The sequence below is a fragment of the Pogona vitticeps genome, chromosome 6, assembly GCF_051106095.1.
Source record: "Pogona vitticeps strain Pit_001003342236 chromosome 6, PviZW2.1, whole genome shotgun sequence".
In the NCBI taxonomy this organism is placed as follows: domain Eukaryota; kingdom Metazoa; phylum Chordata; class Lepidosauria; order Squamata; family Agamidae; genus Pogona; species Pogona vitticeps.
Genome location: NC_135788.1, coordinates 89,679,502 through 89,698,324, shown reverse-complemented (window position 1 = coordinate 89,698,324; position 18,823 = coordinate 89,679,502). Strand labels below are relative to the sequence as shown.

The window sequence follows — 18,823 nt, the reverse complement described above, 5'->3', positions numbered from 1 at the left end:
TTATAGTCAGCGGATATTTAGTATTTGCATGAGAAATTTAAGCAGAAGCTTACATAAGTGAAAAAGCTGACAATACACACCACAATAATCTCTGATGGGGCCCTCATTAGGCATCCTTCAGTCTCGAGAGACTATGGTAATGTGCTCCGTATGGAGGTCTTGGAACAGGTCTAGTGTGGCTGAGAAGGCCAATTCAAAGAGTGACAATCCCTGCCACACTGAAGACAAATACAACCTGTCCCCTTGTCTAACTCCCTAATTTTGCTGGTTTCAGGACTGCCTCTTTGCCTTGGCGTCCTGGACGAGTGTCTCTTCAAATTTGGATAGGCCGTGATGCAACGCCTGCCTCCAGGCTGAACGCTCAGATGTCAGGGTTTCCCATCTGTTGAGATCCATTCCTAAGGCCTTCAGATCCTGCTTGCAGATATCCTTGTATCGCAGCTGTGGTCTGCCTCTGGGGCGATTTCCCTGCAATAATTCTCCATACAGGAGATCTTTTGGAATCCGACCATCAGCCATTCTCACAACATGCCCAAGCCAACGTAGACGTTGCTGTTTCAGTAATGTACACATACTAAAACAACGTGTGATCAGAATCAGAGATTTGCGTGACTAATAAGACAACAGCTCATAAAATGAAATTCCCAAAATGTCCAAAATCAATTAGCCCCATTGTTTCTCTAAATCAGGGTCTCCAAACTTTTCAGCATGAGGGCCACATAATCTATTTTACAAATTTTTGAGGGCCGAAGGAACATACACACACAGGTTGAAGGGAACAGACCTGAGCCTGCAGCAATCGCTGGGCCAGATGTCACCCCTGTTCTAAATGGAATCTATTTTACTCCTTATATTAATTGCCTACAAAGCATATGAGATGAAGCAAAAAGTAAAAGAGAAGAATTCCACTAAACATAATTGGGGTTTGGGATTAGTAAAAGAATGCATGCAAGAAGAGCATGCAGCCATTGCATCAATAGGCTGCACTCACTCATAATGTCTAAATGAAGAAGCAGAGGATATAAAACAGTGCCACACCAACATTTTTATTTTCTGCCAGTCTTTCAGCATCATGATTCAGCAAAGCAATGTGCAAGCTCATATAGTGGTTTCAGCAGCTTTGCCATCTTTCAGCAGGGCAACTGAGCCACACACAACACGAACCTTTCGGAAGTGGCAACCGGCTGCTCTGCTTCTCTGGTGTACTGGCAGCTTTCTTTCCATGAGCCTTCTGCCGTTCTGTGTTCTGCACTGTATCCATTGTCTCCCCTTCCAGGGAAATGATCTCTTCCAAAAGCTTGCCTACTTCTAGTTTATTATCCAAGACTTCACTCTCCTTCTGGATATTAGCATCAACTTCAGCTTGGTAAAAATTCTTTAGGGACTCAAGTTCTGCAACTGTGGTACACCTTTCTTCTGAAAAGAATGGCTCTCTCTCATCCAGAATGTTCTGCTGAGCTGTTTCATCAGTGTCCCTGTCTTGATCCTTCCCCTGCCCAAACACATCTTCTTTCAAAACACCTCTGAAGTAGAGGGAGCCATCAGCTGTTGGAAAATATGCCTTGTGAGAGCTCCCACAGGCTTACTACAAATTAAGCAAGTAAATTCTTTTGGAAGCCCACCCTTCTTTTTCATATACATCATTTATTGGTAGAAATTCTGCATCCAACTTTAGACACTGGTGTCATACACATCCCAATGGCCTCTTTAACAATTTTACCTCTTTGCCCAGCAAATTCTTTACACAGTCTCAAGGCAGCCTCTCCAGCTATATAGAACCCAATGAACCAGTATGGCATTTCTGGCGTAGTAGCTATGTAAAATAATTCCATGACATCCGTTATTTTGGTTTTATTTGACTATATGGGGTCTCTTTCATCAGGTGATAAACTAATTTTTTTTTATATCTTGAACCTATGAATTTTCTACGGAAGTGAGAAACACTATAAAAATGAAGGCTACCACAGTCTGCTGTAGCTGGTTTTATAGGCTTCTAAGTAATCTGACTAACTTGTATTTGTACATGACTTAATTCTTTATTTCTAATTTAAGAAGCAAAAAGGTCATAGCACCACTTGCTGTAAAAAAAAAAATCCAACTTTGTAAACTTTCCACACAATTCACAAACCTGCTTACATTCAAAAAGCTACATTTCTCAGTGTGAGATAAGGTACTGAAACACATATCTAAAGATTAATGTTAGCACAACATACAACACAAATTTCAGAATGAGAGAGATCAATATTTGGCTATCTATAAAGGACCTCTATTATCACAGTTCATCAGATACACAATTTGTCATTTCCATTTCACAGAGCAGAAATGGAGTTTGTAACATAAGTTCATCTATTAAGTCATATGTTCAACCAGTACAGTATTACTTTCATAGTACTGTTATTTTGTAGATATAGTTACCCAGCCCTTCCTCCCTTCCACCCACCCGAATGTCTTTTTTTCTTCAAGGCCTAAGCTGACATGATTTCTTCACAAACAATTATCTTGCATCTTGCATCTTCTTTTCCACAACTTTTCCTAGTTCTCCAGTATCCTTTTTGAAATTCTATATTCTTTTTGAGCTGGTGGCCAAAATTATAAGATTGTATTGAAGATGTGGACATAACAGCTTGGTTTTCATGCAACAATAAATAAGGATACTGGAAACTTTTGACTCCAATTTTGAATGAGCCACAGTTTAGCACTGAGTTCAATGCACTTTTTGGCATCAGAGTTTAACAAACTGTGATTATTCTGTGAATACATTAAATAAGTCTACTTCATAAATTATAGTTTCAAGTGACTTATTTCAATAAACTATAGCTAAAACTTACAGCAATTGCCTAGGTCTGGACATAATACTTAACTGTGGTTAGTAAAAACAAAGCCAAATAAAGAAGTATAATGGATATAAGGAAATGTAACAGAGGTAAAGAAATGCATTGTTCAACCTTTTTGTGTTCTTATTTTGGCTATGAAAATGGTCATCAAAATCCACCAAAAGGCTTCATATTCCCAAGCCCCAGGGGCCCATTGTTTCCAAAAGAAAAAGTGAGGAGATATCATTTCTAATTTTGAGGACAGTCGTCCATGGGTCTCAAAGGATCCCAGACTCCCAGATGATCCAAAATCACCAATCGTGTTCCTGAAGGCTTCTGGGAACATGTCTTACCATTTTATGGCCTTTTTTTCTCTTCAGAGTGAAGAATTTAATGGTGGGCACAGGATAAGTATGGCCCTCCATGGTCCAGGGGTGCTAAAGACTCCTTAGTTGATGCAATTTGACAACATTTAATCTAAGAGAAGTTAAAACTGTTTTCTTGTTAAGGGAAATTGTTTAGACTAAATTTAGATTAAAACATTGTTCTTATGATAAATTGTTGAGTGAGCTTAAAGGTAGGGTTGGAATGGGGACAGCCTTTAGTATAGAAGAATCACCAGTGGCAGTTTTAATTTTACATCAAGAGAATCTCAGCCACTGCTTTCCAAAAACTTTTAGTAAAAGCTGGATTTGTACTGTATTTGGTTTCATTTTGGTTGAAATTTTGTTATCCCTTCCTTGTATGACTGCTGGTATTATCATGCTATCTAGTACACTGGTTCTTAACCTTGGGTTACTCAGGAGTTTTGGACTGCAACTCCCAGAAGCCTTCACCACCAACTGTGCTGGCTGGGGTTTCTGGGAGTTGCAGTTCAAAAACATCCGAGTAACAAAGGTTAAGAACCACTGATCTAGTACATACAGTTGGCTGGGTGAGTAATTTCCAGAAGCCAAAGCACTGTTTAGCATAGAAAGACAAGACACAAAAATATCCTCTTTTTACCAGTGACTACAGTGGTGCCCTGCATGACAATGATAATCCATCCCATTGAAATCGCTGTTTAACGAAATCATCGTCATGTGAAAACCGTTTCCCCATTGGAATGCATTGAAACCCGTTTAATGCGTTCCAATGGGGAAAATACATTGTCGTCCTGCAAAGATCGCCCATAGGGAAGCCATTTTGCGAGTGCCGATCAGCTGTTAAAATGGCTGTCCTGCGAAGCATGGGTCCCCAAAACACAAGGAAGCCATTTTGTGAAGCCGTCGATCAGCTGTAAACATCATCATCTTGCAAAAAAAACGGTCCGTGAAGCACGGACCAAATCATCGTCCAGCGAAAATCTCCCATTGGAATCACTGTTTTGCGAATCGCTATAGCGATCGCAAAACCGCATCGTCATGCAGATTTATCGTTTTACGAGGTCGTTGTCTAGCGAGGTGCCTGGACAAACCAGGAAGGGCAAAACTAGCTGGTTTGTCCAATATCCTCTCTCACAATATAAACGACATGCCATCATACTTCCAAACGTTCCCTCCAAAAGAGGAGAGGTGAGGGGGATTGCACAAATCCAAAGCTATCTGTGTCTTATTCCAAGAACAATAGCTCCTCATGGAATTAGAATAATAAATTTCCATTCATGCCGGCAATTGAATAATAGAACTAATAGAAGCATAATGATTTAAAGATTATTTCCTCCAGAACAATAGCAAATAAAGAATGTAGCTGACAAGATTGCAGCCGTCCAATTAGGAAAGAAAAACACTTGAGAAATAAAAATTAGTTTTACAGTAGAAATTCCTCCCGTTAAAAATGAATTTATTGGGAGGTTCAATGATAAAATGGGCTGTACAGCAAGCAACACACCAACTGAAAATCTTATTGTACACAACTTCCATCCCAGCATAGTACTACAGAGCTCACTATTTTAAATTCTGCAAATAAAATAAAATAATAAAAATGCTGTGCTTACCTTGAGCATCCCCAGCAGCATGGGCCTCATGGTTATGAGTAGAGACTATGACTGCTTCCTCAGCTACATTTTCCAAAGTAACAATGGGAAAATGGGTTCAACATTAAAAGTGGTACAAGACGAATGGCTTATATGAGTAAATGTATTTTAGGCAAACATATTACACACTTAATAATAAGAGCATATTAATATGCATTTATACTAAGTGTGGCAACACATTTTAATGAACATGACATACAGTAATGAAAAACAACCCCAGTGAAATGATCAGCCATGATCTTAGATGCTCTTGAATGATATTTATGAAAGTGTTAGACACTCAAAGAAAAATGCAGCAAAAATAGACAACTTCTGTAAAACAAAATCTGCCCCCCAAAAATGTAAGGGCTGGGAAAGAAAAGAAAAACATCTCACCTTTATATCCCAATACTTCGAGGAGACAGGTATGCATAACTAATCAATTTGCTTAGGCATGATTAATGGTCAGTTGTGTTACAGAGATGAAGATTTATTGCCTTCAAATACAGATACCATATACTGCATATGTTCGCCAAGCTAAGAAATCTAGTGTGGTACAGCTTTGCTCCCTCTGCAGCTGAGTTAACTGGTTGTACTGAGAACAAAATAGTCAATTCCCACAATCACTACCTCATTCCCTAAAATACCTCTTTTGAAGCAACTGAAGTTCACATGTTGTTTCTCCCGCATACATTATAATTAAAATCTGTCAACTAATATTTGTAAAACACATTTGACAAGGCTCAGTTATCTGACACCTGACTTGAGAACTCTCACTAGAGATTTCTTTAAAAGTTTTTATAGATTTGCATTATCTGGTAGCAATCAGAGCTACTAAGAAGGGAAGATAAATAATCCTTAATATTCTGAATCTAATGAGAATGTTCATTAGAAGCTGGACTGGAAGCAATGGCACATATGTGTATGTGTGAGAAATGATAGTGGAGGCTTGAGCAGTTTCTCTGTTTGTAAATCTAATGCATCTAATTGGTTTTCCAACCTGGCATAGTAATCTACTTTCAATATACTCTGCTTCCATGTTTGTAAATGGAAAAATAGATTGCTTGCCTGTAATCAGCATCAGAATTCTGTATCTGTATAAAGCAACACCACAGAAAACTAAAATTTTATAAAGCAGGAACTGGTAACTTCTCCCTCCCTAGGGGACAGCATGTAAGGTCAATGGGCAAAACACACTGCACATATCTAAAGGGGGCAGGGTGAATGCCTTCCAATTCAGTCCCTGTCAAACTCTAAGACCCTATTAGAGTCTACAGTTAGGAAGATGCTCAAGATGTATCATTGCACAGAACAACACTTGAAGTATTAAGTGTAAGTAATACACTTACCTTGAAAACCCTATTATGGTTGCTCTAAGTCAGTTCCAACTTGACTGCACATTACAACAACACAAAAAAACCTCATGGGCACCGTGCAGTTCTATATATGAGAAATTATCAAACTGACCTACTCAGGAAGTGAGTGCAGGGCAGATATGTTAATTAAACAAATTTTGTAGGATATTTCTCCAAAAGTAAAGTTGCACCGACTCTGACAGTAGTAGTGCAGTGCTGCTAAGAAACTAGCTTGTGTGGAATGTCCCTTCAACCATGAAGGTGAGGGATATCTTGCTATCCAATACACCAGCTCATGAGGAAAACAGCAAAATGACAATGGGCACAAGAAGTGGACCCGCATGATTTGCTCACATAGTATGGTGTTTCTTATAACAATTTGTGTTATGGAACTCTAGACCTGATAGAGGAACAAAGCACAGAGACGATGGATGGATAATAATCTCAAAGAACTGATTTTTGGATAACTTTCTGAGACAAGTGGCCACAAATAATTAAAGGAATTGTTTATGAGGCACACATTTACAACAGTCCCAATCAACAATGATGACTATTGTTTCCATATGACCACCAGTTTGGAACTGAGTAAACAAACTGGGTTCTCTTGAAAATGTTACTGGAAGCTGACACCAAAAAAGAGAAAATCGAGAACAAATTTGATTTGCAGTCTTTCTATTTATGAGAAAAACTTGTCAGAACAGAAGAAGCCTCATAGTCATAATCTTGTCTATATAATTAAGGTGGTACTGGATCATGTAAACTGGTTAGCAAAGCAAATAAGGCCTGCAGCAATTTGGGAACTGAGAGCCTCCCCAAAACAAAAAGGGGGAAAAGAAAAGCAAAAGCATGGTTCTGTGTACGGCTCCCAATAAACTGGATCTTCTCCTCAGAGCAAATATAGCAACTGACCAATTTCAGAAAACCTAATGTGTCAAGGAAGTGGGATGCCATATCAAGATGTGGAAAAAGAAGGGTTTTAAGATACCCACATGTAGATTATTAACTACAGTAAGATATATTATCTTCTGCTGTGCAACTAGGTGGTGTTTACAGAAATAGGTTTTGCAAAAGATTTTTGGATTCACTAATAGGTAAATGGATGAAGTCAATGTGCAAAACTTTGGTGGCCAATAGCAAAGCACTGATATTTCCTATGCTGAAGTCTGATAGACTCTATTACCTTTCAAACTGCCATGAAGTACCTGCTTACCTTGAGGAGTAAAAAAAAAATGTCCCTCAGGAAAACCATACAGAACTGTTTCAGGCAGAGGCATCTACTGACTCCACAAAGGTGTATATCAGGGCGAAAAACCTCCATCATGCTTGGAAACCACAAGATGGCAGGAATTAAAACTCAAGATGGGCATTGCCTTGAAAAACAACCTGTACCACCACTATTGTGACGATATAAATCTCTTGAAGGAAGAGGAAGTGGTTAAAAGAGTCGAAAAATTGCCACAGATAGAAAATACTATACAACTATGGCATACCCTAACCAAAACTATTACAAACCAGATAATTTGCACGGTATTGTCCCTAGTTTCAGAACAGTTCCAGGATAAGACTTACAATAGTTCCGGGGTGACACCTACAACGGAAACTGGTCAGTGTACAAGTGATGAAGTGTGTTGGATGAGTAGATGCTATGTTAATGAAGTCTGGGCAGGAATACATGACTCCATTTAGACACCCTAAACAACTCTATCTTGACAGGAAATGCCTTAGATTTCAACTTGGTAGAGATATGCTTACTTGCTGTATCTTATGACTGACAATACAAAGGTGGCAACGGAGGACAGCTCTGAAACTGGCATCTACAGTGGACCCTCGACTTACAGACTTTTCGAGTTACAGACTTCTATGGCCGCCAAATTTAGGTTCGACTTGCAGCCGGAGAATCGACTTACAGACCAGAAAAACACCAAAATGGAACAAAAACGGAACAAAAACGGATTAATCGGTTTTCAATGCATTGTAGGTCAATGGAGCCTCGACCTACAGACTTTTCGACCTGCAGACACCATTCCAATATGGATTAATTCCGTAAGTAGAGGGTCCACTGTAGATGCATAGTATCATGGATAGGGCAAGACAACTGATGAGGCAAGGGTTCAGTGTTTGTAGTTTCTGTTGCATATTCCAGTTCACTAGCGGTCAGAGCAAAAAAAAAAACCATTGACCTACAATGCATTGAAAACCGATTAATCCGTTTTTGTTCCGTTTTTGTTCCATTTTTGTGTTTTTCTGGTCTGTAAGCCGATTCTCCGGCTGCAAGTCGAACCTAAATTTTGCGGCCATAGAAGTCTGTAACTCGAAAAGTCTGTAAGTCGAGGGTCCACTGTAGATGCCAGTATATATATATACCGCCAGTATAGATGCCAGTATATATATATATACCGCCCACACTACCGCCCATATATATACCGCCCACACTACCCAAAGGTCTCTATACCATGCAAAGTCAGCTAGTCCAGGTATTCTAAGTCTATGATAAAAATCTCATCTGTTAATGAGAAAATTTTTGTCAGTGTTCAGCCACTGCTAAACTCAGACAGAAAAGATATTTAAATAACCAACTGCATCTCACCAGGGTTTTAACTGAAATGATTAATGCTGGCTGTTAGGATTCATTCTGGAATCTGGACAAAATCAGTCTGTCAGCTATAGCTCTCTGGTGTCTTTAATGACGATTTTCAGAATTGTTGTTGTTTAGTTGTTACGTTGTGTCCGACTCTTCGTGCCCCATGGACCAGAGCACACCAGGCCCTCTGGTCTTCCACTGCCTCCCAAAGTTTGGTCAAATTCATGTTGGTAATTTTCAGAACACCGTACAGTGTTTCAGATGAGATTGCCCACTTGCTCAGGTTTCAAGAATGTGTGGTTTATGACTCCTGCACTGTGGGATGTTTTCTAAGTAGTTTGACTTGATGGAAGAGGAAGAAACCTGCCTACAATCATAGATCAGAAGCTTCTGAACAAAACACAGACAAGCAATATAGAAGCCCTTGGGATCAGTAAGATTTGGTGGTTATCATCAATATATGAAATTGCAATTATATGTCTTCATGATTTCAATTAAAAAAAGGTATGAAAAACTGTGGGTGTAAGAGCCTAATAAATTGCTATCTGGAGCCAAAATAATTAAATTCATGAAAGTTGTAGTTTTGTTAATTGGAAGTTTCTCCTCTTCCCCTCTCATTTCTAACTTTTTATTCTGTAATGGAGCTGTATCAGAAGGGTTAGTTTTATGTATTCTCGAAGGTTTTTAATGGCTGGGACCAGCACTGAAAAATACAGCCTGCAAAAACTCTACCCAGCCACAAGGACCGGTGATCACTGCACACAAAAGATTAGCTAACGACACCCATCAATCACACTGACAGACCATCTCCCCCCTTATCACAATACACCCATAACAAAAAAACAAAAACAAAAACCACCCTGATCACCATAATCACCCAGTCTTCTGAAAAGGACAAAAAGCTGATCCCGCAGCTACAAATACTCAACTATCCTACACCAGAACACAGAGTTCTGTCTGCCTCCTGTCCTCTGAGGTTGCCAGCCACAGAGACTGCCGAAACGTTAGGAAGAAAAACATTCGGAACACGGCCAAGCAGCCTGAAAAACCTGCAACAACCAATAGCGTTAGTTTTGTTTGTTAGGGCTACTGATAACACACAGGCTTTGATAAATCTAAAGTGCTTCCAATTTTCTTATTGAAGAACTGGGACCTGAGCAAAACTCTTGCATGAAACAGCTAATATCAGAATTCCCATCCTGTGTCTGACTACTTCTTGCTGAAAAACATTTTTATGTGCTTACATTGCTGTACCTAGTCTGGATCCTGCATGGAACAGGACTGATCGGGAAATAGCTATTCATTAATTAATGGCTGCCTGTATGGCAATCATTTTTAAGAAGGAAGGGAATCCATTCCTCTGCAATTACTGATCAGTATATAAGGATCTGGAATATCTCATTCATGATCAAGCTAATATAATAAGAGTCAGAGAAGGCTATCTAGAGAATAACTGGTTTATAAAAATATCTAATCTTTTTTATTTTATATTGGACTGAAGTGAAAAAGCCCAAGATTCAGTGGAATCTTATTGACTTTTAAGGGATATTTCACATAATGATGTCTAAGCATCTGTATCCATATATGGTTTATAAACCTCTGTATATCTTTTCTGTGCATCTATATTTTATTTGTATGCACGGGATTACATGCTTTAGAGATGGTTATGATGACAATGGCAATGGTGGCTGCCAAACAGATGGAAACAACTGACTGAACTGTCAGAGAAAAGTGAGAAAGGGTATCTGAGATAGAAGAATTCTCTGTGATGTTAATCAGGAAAGAACTTGCAAATCCCAGAGAAATGTTCTTATTTGTGGGATCTAATCGATTGAAGTGGCAGGGCAAGTGCCAGCTTCCATGTTATAAAGCACTACAATTTATTTTTGAGATGTTGCTCTCTGTGGGCATACAGCTCATGTGTGTGACTGCACAGAAATTAAAATGATGAATACGAAAGACGTACAGTTGTGTTCAAAATTATTCAACCCCCACTGAAATTGAATGTTTTGGCCATTTTGACATTGATTTTGATCATTCAGTCATCTTGCTTACATTTACATGAAAGAGGCACTTGTAGGTCAGAGAAATATAACCTTAAGTTTATAATGAAATAACCACAAATGTCTTTTCTGTGCTCACATCATTATTAGTTTTTATTCAACCCCCAAGTGACATTCAATCTTAGTACTTAGTACAACATCCTTTTACAGTTATAACAGCTTTTAAACGTGAAGCATAGTTTGACACAAGTGTCTTGCAGAGATCTACGGGTATCTTCGCCCATTCTTCATGGGCAAAAGCCTCCAGTTCAGTCAAATTCTTAGGCTTGCGCACTGCAACTGCTTTCTTTAAGTCCCACCAGAGGTTCTCAATCGGATTTAAGTCTGGTGACTGCGATGGCCACTCCAAAATGTTCCAGCCTTTCCTCTGCAACCATGCTCTAGTGGACTTGGAGGTATGCTTGGGATCATTGTCCTGTTGAAAGGTCCAACGTCTCCCAAGCCTCAGGTGTGTGACGGACTGCATCACATTTTCATCCAATATCTCCTGGTACTGAAGAGAATTCATGGTACCTTGTACACGCTGAAGCTTCCCTGTACCTGCAGAAGCAAAACAGCCCCAAAGCATTATTGACCCTCTGCCATGCTTCACAGTAGGCAAGGTGTTCTTTTCGTCATATGCCTTGTTCTTCCTCCTCCAAACATAGCGTTGATCCATGGGCCCAAACAGTTCTAATTTTGTTTCATCAGTCCACAGAACACTATCCCACAACTTTTGTGGTTTGCCCACATGACCTTTGGCATACTGCAGTCGACTCTTCTTATTCTTGGGAGACAGCAAGGGGGGTTCTGGCATGGAGACCTTCATTACGCAGTGTGCGCCTTATTGTCTGAGCTGAAACTTCTATACCCACATCTGACAAATCTTTTTTCAGTTTCTCAGCAGTCACACGGGGACTTTTCACCACTCTACGCTTTAGGTAGCGCACAGCAGTCGAAGTCAGCATCTTCTTTCTTCCACGACCAGGTAGCATTTCAACAGTGCCCTTTGCCTTGAATTTGTGAATGATGCTTCCTATGGTGTCTCTTGGTATGTTTAACTTCTTTGCAATCTTCTTATAGCCATTGCCCTTCCTGTGAAGACAAATCACCTCTTCTCTTGTCTTCCTGGACCATTCTCTTGACTTCACCATGTTTGTAACCACACCAGTAAATGTCTAGAAGGAGCTGAGTATCACAGTCATTTTAAAGCTGCCTAATTGGTGCTTATTATGCTTGATTGGTGCTCGGTGACATACACAGGTGTTTTCAATACCTGATCGAAAACACCTGAATGAACCTCTCTTCTTCAGAGTGGTAGTCTTTAAGGGGTTGAATAATTGTGGCAATGAAGAAACCACAAAAGAAACATTTACTAATGTATTACATAAACAATTGATGTTATTTTAGTTGCATTTGGTTCTTTAAAACGTCCTTGTAGGATTTCATTCTGAATACAATTCCAAATGTACACTATAGTCCCTAAACCCCTTTACAGCATTGGGGGTTGAATAATTTTGAACACAACTGTATCACAATACTTCTAAATTCTCTCGTCTTAGAAAACAAAATGTTGTGGTGATACACTGTTCTTCTCATTCAGGCATGCATGGAAAACATAAAATTGGTTAGGAGTGGGCATGCAGTATTCTGTGTGCCCCATGGCACCACTATACCCTCCTGTCCCCCAAAGCTTTTAAAAGCAAATATTCTGGCCTGAAATGTCCAATTTCACCTGCAGGAAGATATGATTGGCTATTAAGGACATTTGCATACTACATGATCTGAGGGCTTCCCCAGTTCAAACCCAGATATCAGAGATGAGGGACACCGGGGTCCGGGGCAAGGTGTCTTCTGAAATATTGGTTTATTATAGTCAGTAGATTGTATGGAAGCCATTAAGTTGTATGTTGCAACAGTTCTCAATCTAAGCAGATATGCATTTAATTAGTGCTTGGAGAGGAGAGCACTGAAAGAATGATATAAAATTATTCCATAGCCTCTAAAAGAAGGGAAGCATTAATATGATAAACAAACACATGAGAACAAACAGATCTTGTGTCAATTGTAAATAACATATATAAAGTATTACTTTCTCTTTTAAAATATAAGTGCCCAGCAAAAGATTTCCCATCATATGTGGTTTAACAGGAAGGCTGCAAGATACACATGGGTATAAGTAATACGTAGAATATGTTTACAACACACATCATAAGATAATTCTGTTTTGTGTGAAGTTACATTGATTCTAAAGGTGTACCGTTTCCTTCCCAGGAAGTCTCACCTGTGGTTCCTTCAGGTATCTCTACATACTGCTGAGCTGCAGTCCGGTTTTCATGTGCTCCCTCCTCCACTAATGGTGCAGTAGCCTCTGAAGCAAAAAGGCAAATAAAGCAGTTTTCATTTAGGAGCACCCCATATCAAAATTCTTTGGATGTTAATTACTTGAAGAGAACTGAAGAGTATCCTGTTGTAGAAGATTAAAGCACAACAGTTATGCAACCCTTTTTTTCCAGTTAGCAACTAGATACAACTCAGCTAAGATCTGAGCAGCAGTAATTGTTCAATGTCACAAAAATGAACTTCTAACTTTACCAGAAATCTGAACCTGAAACACATCCTTATTCAACACATGAGACCACCGTGAGATAAATGAGTAGCTTTATGTCAGGATCATTTCTCAGAACATGAAGTCACCCAGAGGTTTACAACTGGCAAATTATGATGGACTCACCTTCCACTTTTTCCTGCCTAAGGTAAAGGTAAAGGTTCCCCTTGACAATTTTTGTCCAGTCGTGTTCGACTCTAGGGGGCGGTGCTCATCCCCGTTTCCAAGCCATAGAGCCAGCATTTGTCCGAAGACAATCTTCCGTGGTCACATGGCCAGTGCGACTTAGACACGGAACGCTGTTACCTTCCCACCAAGGTGGTCCCTATTTATCTACTTGCATTTGCATGCTTTCGAACCGTTAGGTTGGCGGGAGCTGGGACAAGCGACAGGCGCTCACTCCGTCGCGTGGATAAGATCTTACGACTGCTTGGTCTTCTGACCCTGCAGCACAGGCTTCTGCGGTTTAGCCCGCAGCGCCACCACGTCCCTTTTTTCCTGCCTAGAGGGAGCTTAAATTAAGCCCTGGCACTTGTGGCAGAAGCCTGTGCACTAAGCAACCAGACTGGGAAGCTGGCTACCCATAAAGTAGAGGATTGGCCTCTAAATATGAAGACAGAAGTGAGCCATCCGGCATTAGAAAGAAACAGTGTCAATTATCACAGGGACATAAATGGCAGTAAAGACCTCAGTACTACTCTCTGGCCTTGTTTAAATACTACAAATATAGAATCAGATTCTGTCTTCTGCCCACAGAACACTATTCCAATGACAGGAAGACAAGAGACAAAAACACAGACAAGACAATCAATGAGACAGATAAAGGGAAGAAATGATATAATTATGTCTCTTTCTTTCTTAAATCCGTACACATGAGAGAGAAAACAATCCTAAAAGAATTTAGTGACTTGACTAAAGATAGTCCTTTCCCAAGAATTAAAACTCAATTACAGTATCCTTCATCAGCTAGGCTTTTCTAGAGTGCACAATTCTGATATGGAAAAAAATACGAGTCTTCTGCAGATCATTCAAGAACAGCAGCAAAGACGTCAGGAAGCCTTGCCTCACTAGGAAAAAAAACTTTTTTGGTAGACTTATAAAATCATGTTTTGGTGTGCTTCTAAAAACATGCTTAACAGCTGGGTGCTGTAAATGTCAAAATAATGAGACAAAGAGCGCCCACCTTCCACAGTTGGGGTACTCTTAGCATCAGAAGCCTCAGACCCTGGTTCATCAGATCCATCATCAACTGGTATGTGGAGGGGAGAGCCTGGAAATATACACACTCAGCATAAGGAACTCAGCTTTTGAGTATGGCCTGCCAGCTATGCAAAAGGTTATTGAATTAAAGCTTGCTCTCTCCCATATTGCTAAGAGCAGCATGCATATGTGATTTTTGGCCCGCAGTAACCACAGACATTTTAAACAGAAGTCAGTGGTAGAAAGTGCCGGATGCAAGTGTCTTTGACAGCAAAAGAACAGCTAAGGTGAAGCTATTAAGAGCATTAGATTTGCCATTTGCAGCAAGCAACAAATGAAAGTAAACAATCAGGAAGTCCAAATGCAAGACAAGCCTTTTTCATCTCAGTATAAATAATTGTAAAAGCCATTTTAATAATGCTGCAAGTTGTACCGTGCTTGTAAGAAGGTATATTTTAGCATCCTGGAGCATAATAATAAATAATAATAATAATAAATGCTTTTTTATGAAAGAAAACAAACAAAACCATTGACAGCAGAGGTTAAAAGTGTTTCAGTATCACAGTTGATCACTGCTAAAAGAAATCTTCTGAACTATACTTTTAACAATCAAGAAAGGCAGAAATCTCCTTTTTGTGATATACAGGGAATACATCCAGATGAGTAGGAATCTGCTGCCCTCTTGCATTCTGTATGCAGCAAATTCCATGACTAAAAAAATGAGCCTCAATGACAGAAATGTGAGGAGACACAACCCTATCTCTTCAAGATCTCAACCTCTCTAAGTTTTCTGTAGAAATACTGTATATGAAGAGGGTGGCGGTGGAGATCTCTTTATCCTTCTATCTGTAAATGACAGAAGGTGAAACTGCTGCTTATGGAGGACGGTTATTTCAGCAAATCTCCATTTACAGGCGGGCACTGTCATTTCTATTCAAATCAACAGAAAATACTTCCATCAGGGAAGACCGCAGAACAGCCTCTACATAGAACACATGGTTGCTTATTAGACATGGGGATGAATTTTAAAAATTGCAATATTCATTAAAAATCACTGATTCATTAAATATTCATCCCTTCTTATTTGTGAGTTCCAGAGACCCCCCACGAATATGAAGGGATGAATACAGTCATAGCCAAAAATATCGGTCCCCTTGTAATCCTGTCAGAAAATGCCACCCTTCTCTCAGAAAATTGTTGCAGTTGCAAATGTTTTGGTACTCACACCTTCATTTATTTGGTTTGCGATGGAACACCACAAAAAAAGAGAGAAGGAAAATCAAATCTGATACAATTCCACACAGAAACCCAAAAATGCACTGGCCATAGCACTCCCTGGTTGGACAGTGTCATCAAAGCTACCAACATGAATTTGACCCAACTCCGGGAGGCAGTGGAAGACAGGAGGGCCTGGCGTGCTCTGGTCCATGGGGTCATGAAGAGTCAGACACGACTTAACAACCAAACAACAAGCACCCCTTTTGGAACAAAATAACTGAAATCATTCACTTCCTGTAACCACAAATGAGTTTCTTAACCTCTCTACTGGAATTTTGGACCACTCTTCTTTTGCAAACTGCTCCAGGGCCTTCAGATTTGAAGGATGCCTTCACCCAACTGCTGTTTTGAATCTCTCCACAGGTGTACTGTGGGATTCAGATCTGGACTCATTGCTGGCCTTTTCAGAACTCTCCAGGGCTTTGTATGTAACCATTTCTAAGTGCTTTTTGAAGTGTGTTTAGGGTCATTGTCCTGCTGGAAGACCCATGATCTCTGGTGGAGAGGCAGCTTTCTGATAATGGCCACTACGTTGCACCCCCAAATTATTTGGGAATCGCGAAGGCTTTCACGGCCGGGATCTAATGGTTGTTGTGGGTTTTCTTCTCTTTTTTTGTGTGTGTTGTTCCAATGCAAACCAAAGAAATAAAAATGTGAGTACCAAAACATTTGCAACTACAACAATTTTCTGAGAGAAGGGTTGCATTTTCTGACAGAATTGTAAGGGTGCCAATATTTTTGGCCATGACTGTATTTGTCCATCTTTATTTGTCCCTCATATGAAGAGAGAGAAAGCTAGCCTTCCCTCTCTTCCTATGGTCTTCCCATTCTGCCTATGGGCAGTCAGCCAGCCCCACAACCACCACCCTCCACAACCTATCCCCTGCCCCTCCCTACCTTAGCTGCTGCCACCATCCACCACTGCCTGGCATTGCCGTCATCCACTGCCGCCGGCTACCACCGCCATCCATCACCACTCGCTACAGCGGCCTCTGCAGCCACGGCCTGCAGTAAGGCACAGTGGCTGCCCTTTGCAAAGATGGTGGCTGCAGCTTCTTTTCGGGCAGGGAAGTTGCACCTGCCATATTTGCAAAGGAGAACCCAGATTACTAAGGCAGCAAACGGCCGTGGATGATGACTGTGGGGGCCACTGTAGTGCAGGCTGCTGTGGATCATAGTGGCAGCGGCACAGATTGTGGCAGCCAAGGTAGGGAGGTAACAGGGATAGTGGGAAGGGGGCAGGGGGGAAGGCTGTGGGGGTGGGGTGGGGTCAGCTTTTTTACTAGACAGCCTCTGGAAAACCCCAATGAAACAACGAATCAATTTGTTGTTTGTAGATTCATGGTGAGGAGATTCGTGCTTCGTGGTTCATCAACTTTGACGGATTACAAAGCAGGACGAATCACCCAAATGGCGATTCGTCTCCATCTCTACTGATGGATCCAAATCATGCATTCCTCCAAGTGAAAAGGTCAAAGAATCAAACATTTTAAAAATCCAATACCCTATGTAATATTTTCCAAAATAAAAATTCCAATGTCAAATCAGAATTCAAATCTGGGTCCAGCTGACCATTAAGTTAGTAGATTCATATTGTGGATACAGCGGAGTGAAGCATGTTCTGAAGGCCTCTTTTTATTTATTTTTATTTTTCAATTGCATAATGTAACATTAGATACAACATTAAATATGAAAAATAAGGACAAAGGAATATTTTTTTAAAAAATGAATAAACAACAAGGCCAGTGGAGGTGATGGCTTTCCAGTCAAACTATTTAAACTCTTTAAAAATGACGCTTTTAAGGTGCTACACTCAATATGTCAGCAAGTTTGGAAAACTCAGTAGTCGCCAGAGGATTGGAAAAGATCAATCTACATCTCAATCCCAAAGAAGGGCAGTGCCAAAGAATGCTCCAACTACTGTACAATTGCACTCATTTCACATGCTAGCAAGGTTATGCTCAAAATCCTACAAGGCAGGCTTCAGCAGTATGTGGAACGAGAACTCCCAGAAGTACAAACTGGATTTCGAAGGGGCAGAGGAACTAGAGACCAAATTGCTAACATGCGCTGGATTATGGAGAAAGCCAGAGAATTCCAGAAAACATCTACTTCTGCTTCATTGACTATGCAAATGCCTTTGACTGACTGGACCACAGCAAACTATGGCAAGTTCTTAAAGAAATGGGAGTGCCTGACCACCATATATATCTGCTGAGAAACCTACACGTGGGACAGGAAGCAACAGTTAGAATTGGATATGGAAACACTGATTGGTTCAAAATTGGGAAAGAAGTACGACAAGGCTGTATATTTCCCCCCAGCTTATTTAACTTATATGCAGAATATATCATGCGAAAGGCCGGACTGGATGAATTCCAAGACGGAATTAAGATTGCCGGAAAAAAAATCAATAATCTCAGATATGCAGATGACACCACTCTGATGGCAGAAAGTGAGGAGGAATTAAAGAACCTCTTAATGAGGGTGAAAGAGGAAAGCACAAAAATGGTCTGAAGCTAAACATCATCTCCTGGCAAATAGAAAGGGAAGATATGGAGGCAGTGACAGATTTTCTTTTCTGGGCTCCGTGACCACTGCAGATGGTAACAGCAGCCACTAAATTAAAAGACGCCTGCTTCTTGGGATGAAAGTGAAGACAAACCTAGACAGCATCTTAAAAAGCAGAGACATCACCTTGCCGACAAAGGTCTGCATAGTCAAAGATATGGGTTTTCCAGTAGTCATGTATGGAAGTGAGAGCTAGACCATAAAGAAAGCTGACTGCCGAAGAATTGATGCTTTTGAACTGTGGTGCTGGAGGAGGCTCTTGAGAGTCCTCTGGACTGCAAGAAGGACAAACCTATCCATTCTAAAGGAAATCAACCCTGTGTGCTCCCTGGAAGGACAGATCTTGAAGCTGAGGCTCCAATACTTTGGCCATCTGATGAGA

At 40.4% G+C, this 18,823-nt stretch overlaps 1 protein-coding gene across 27 annotated transcripts in view; it reads right to left on the bottom strand.

Moving 5' to 3' along the window:
- The window catches only part of LOC110082048 (microtubule-associated protein tau), a 91,588-nt gene that overhangs the window by 46,089 nt on the left and 26,676 nt on the right, over positions 1-18,823 (bottom strand). For 11 of the 27 annotated variants that reach the window (XR_013537537.1, XR_013537538.1, XM_020799275.3 and 8 more), the window contains exons 3-6: positions 14,576-14,662; positions 13,069-13,155; positions 4,789-4,851; positions 1,165-1,545 (exon numbers count right to left, since the gene is read on the bottom strand). Coding sequence is in view for 25 of the 27 variants with exons in the window: in XM_020799275.3 (XP_020654934.3) it covers positions 1,165-1,545; positions 4,789-4,851; positions 13,069-13,155; positions 14,576-14,662 (618 nt within the window). In the remaining 2 variants the exon portion in view is untranslated. The remainder of the gene's footprint in view (positions 1-1,164; positions 1,546-4,788; positions 4,852-13,068; positions 13,156-14,575; positions 14,663-18,823) is intronic. The other 16 variants (XM_020799282.3, XM_078377836.1, XM_020799285.3 and 13 more) reach the window with 4 other exon arrangements.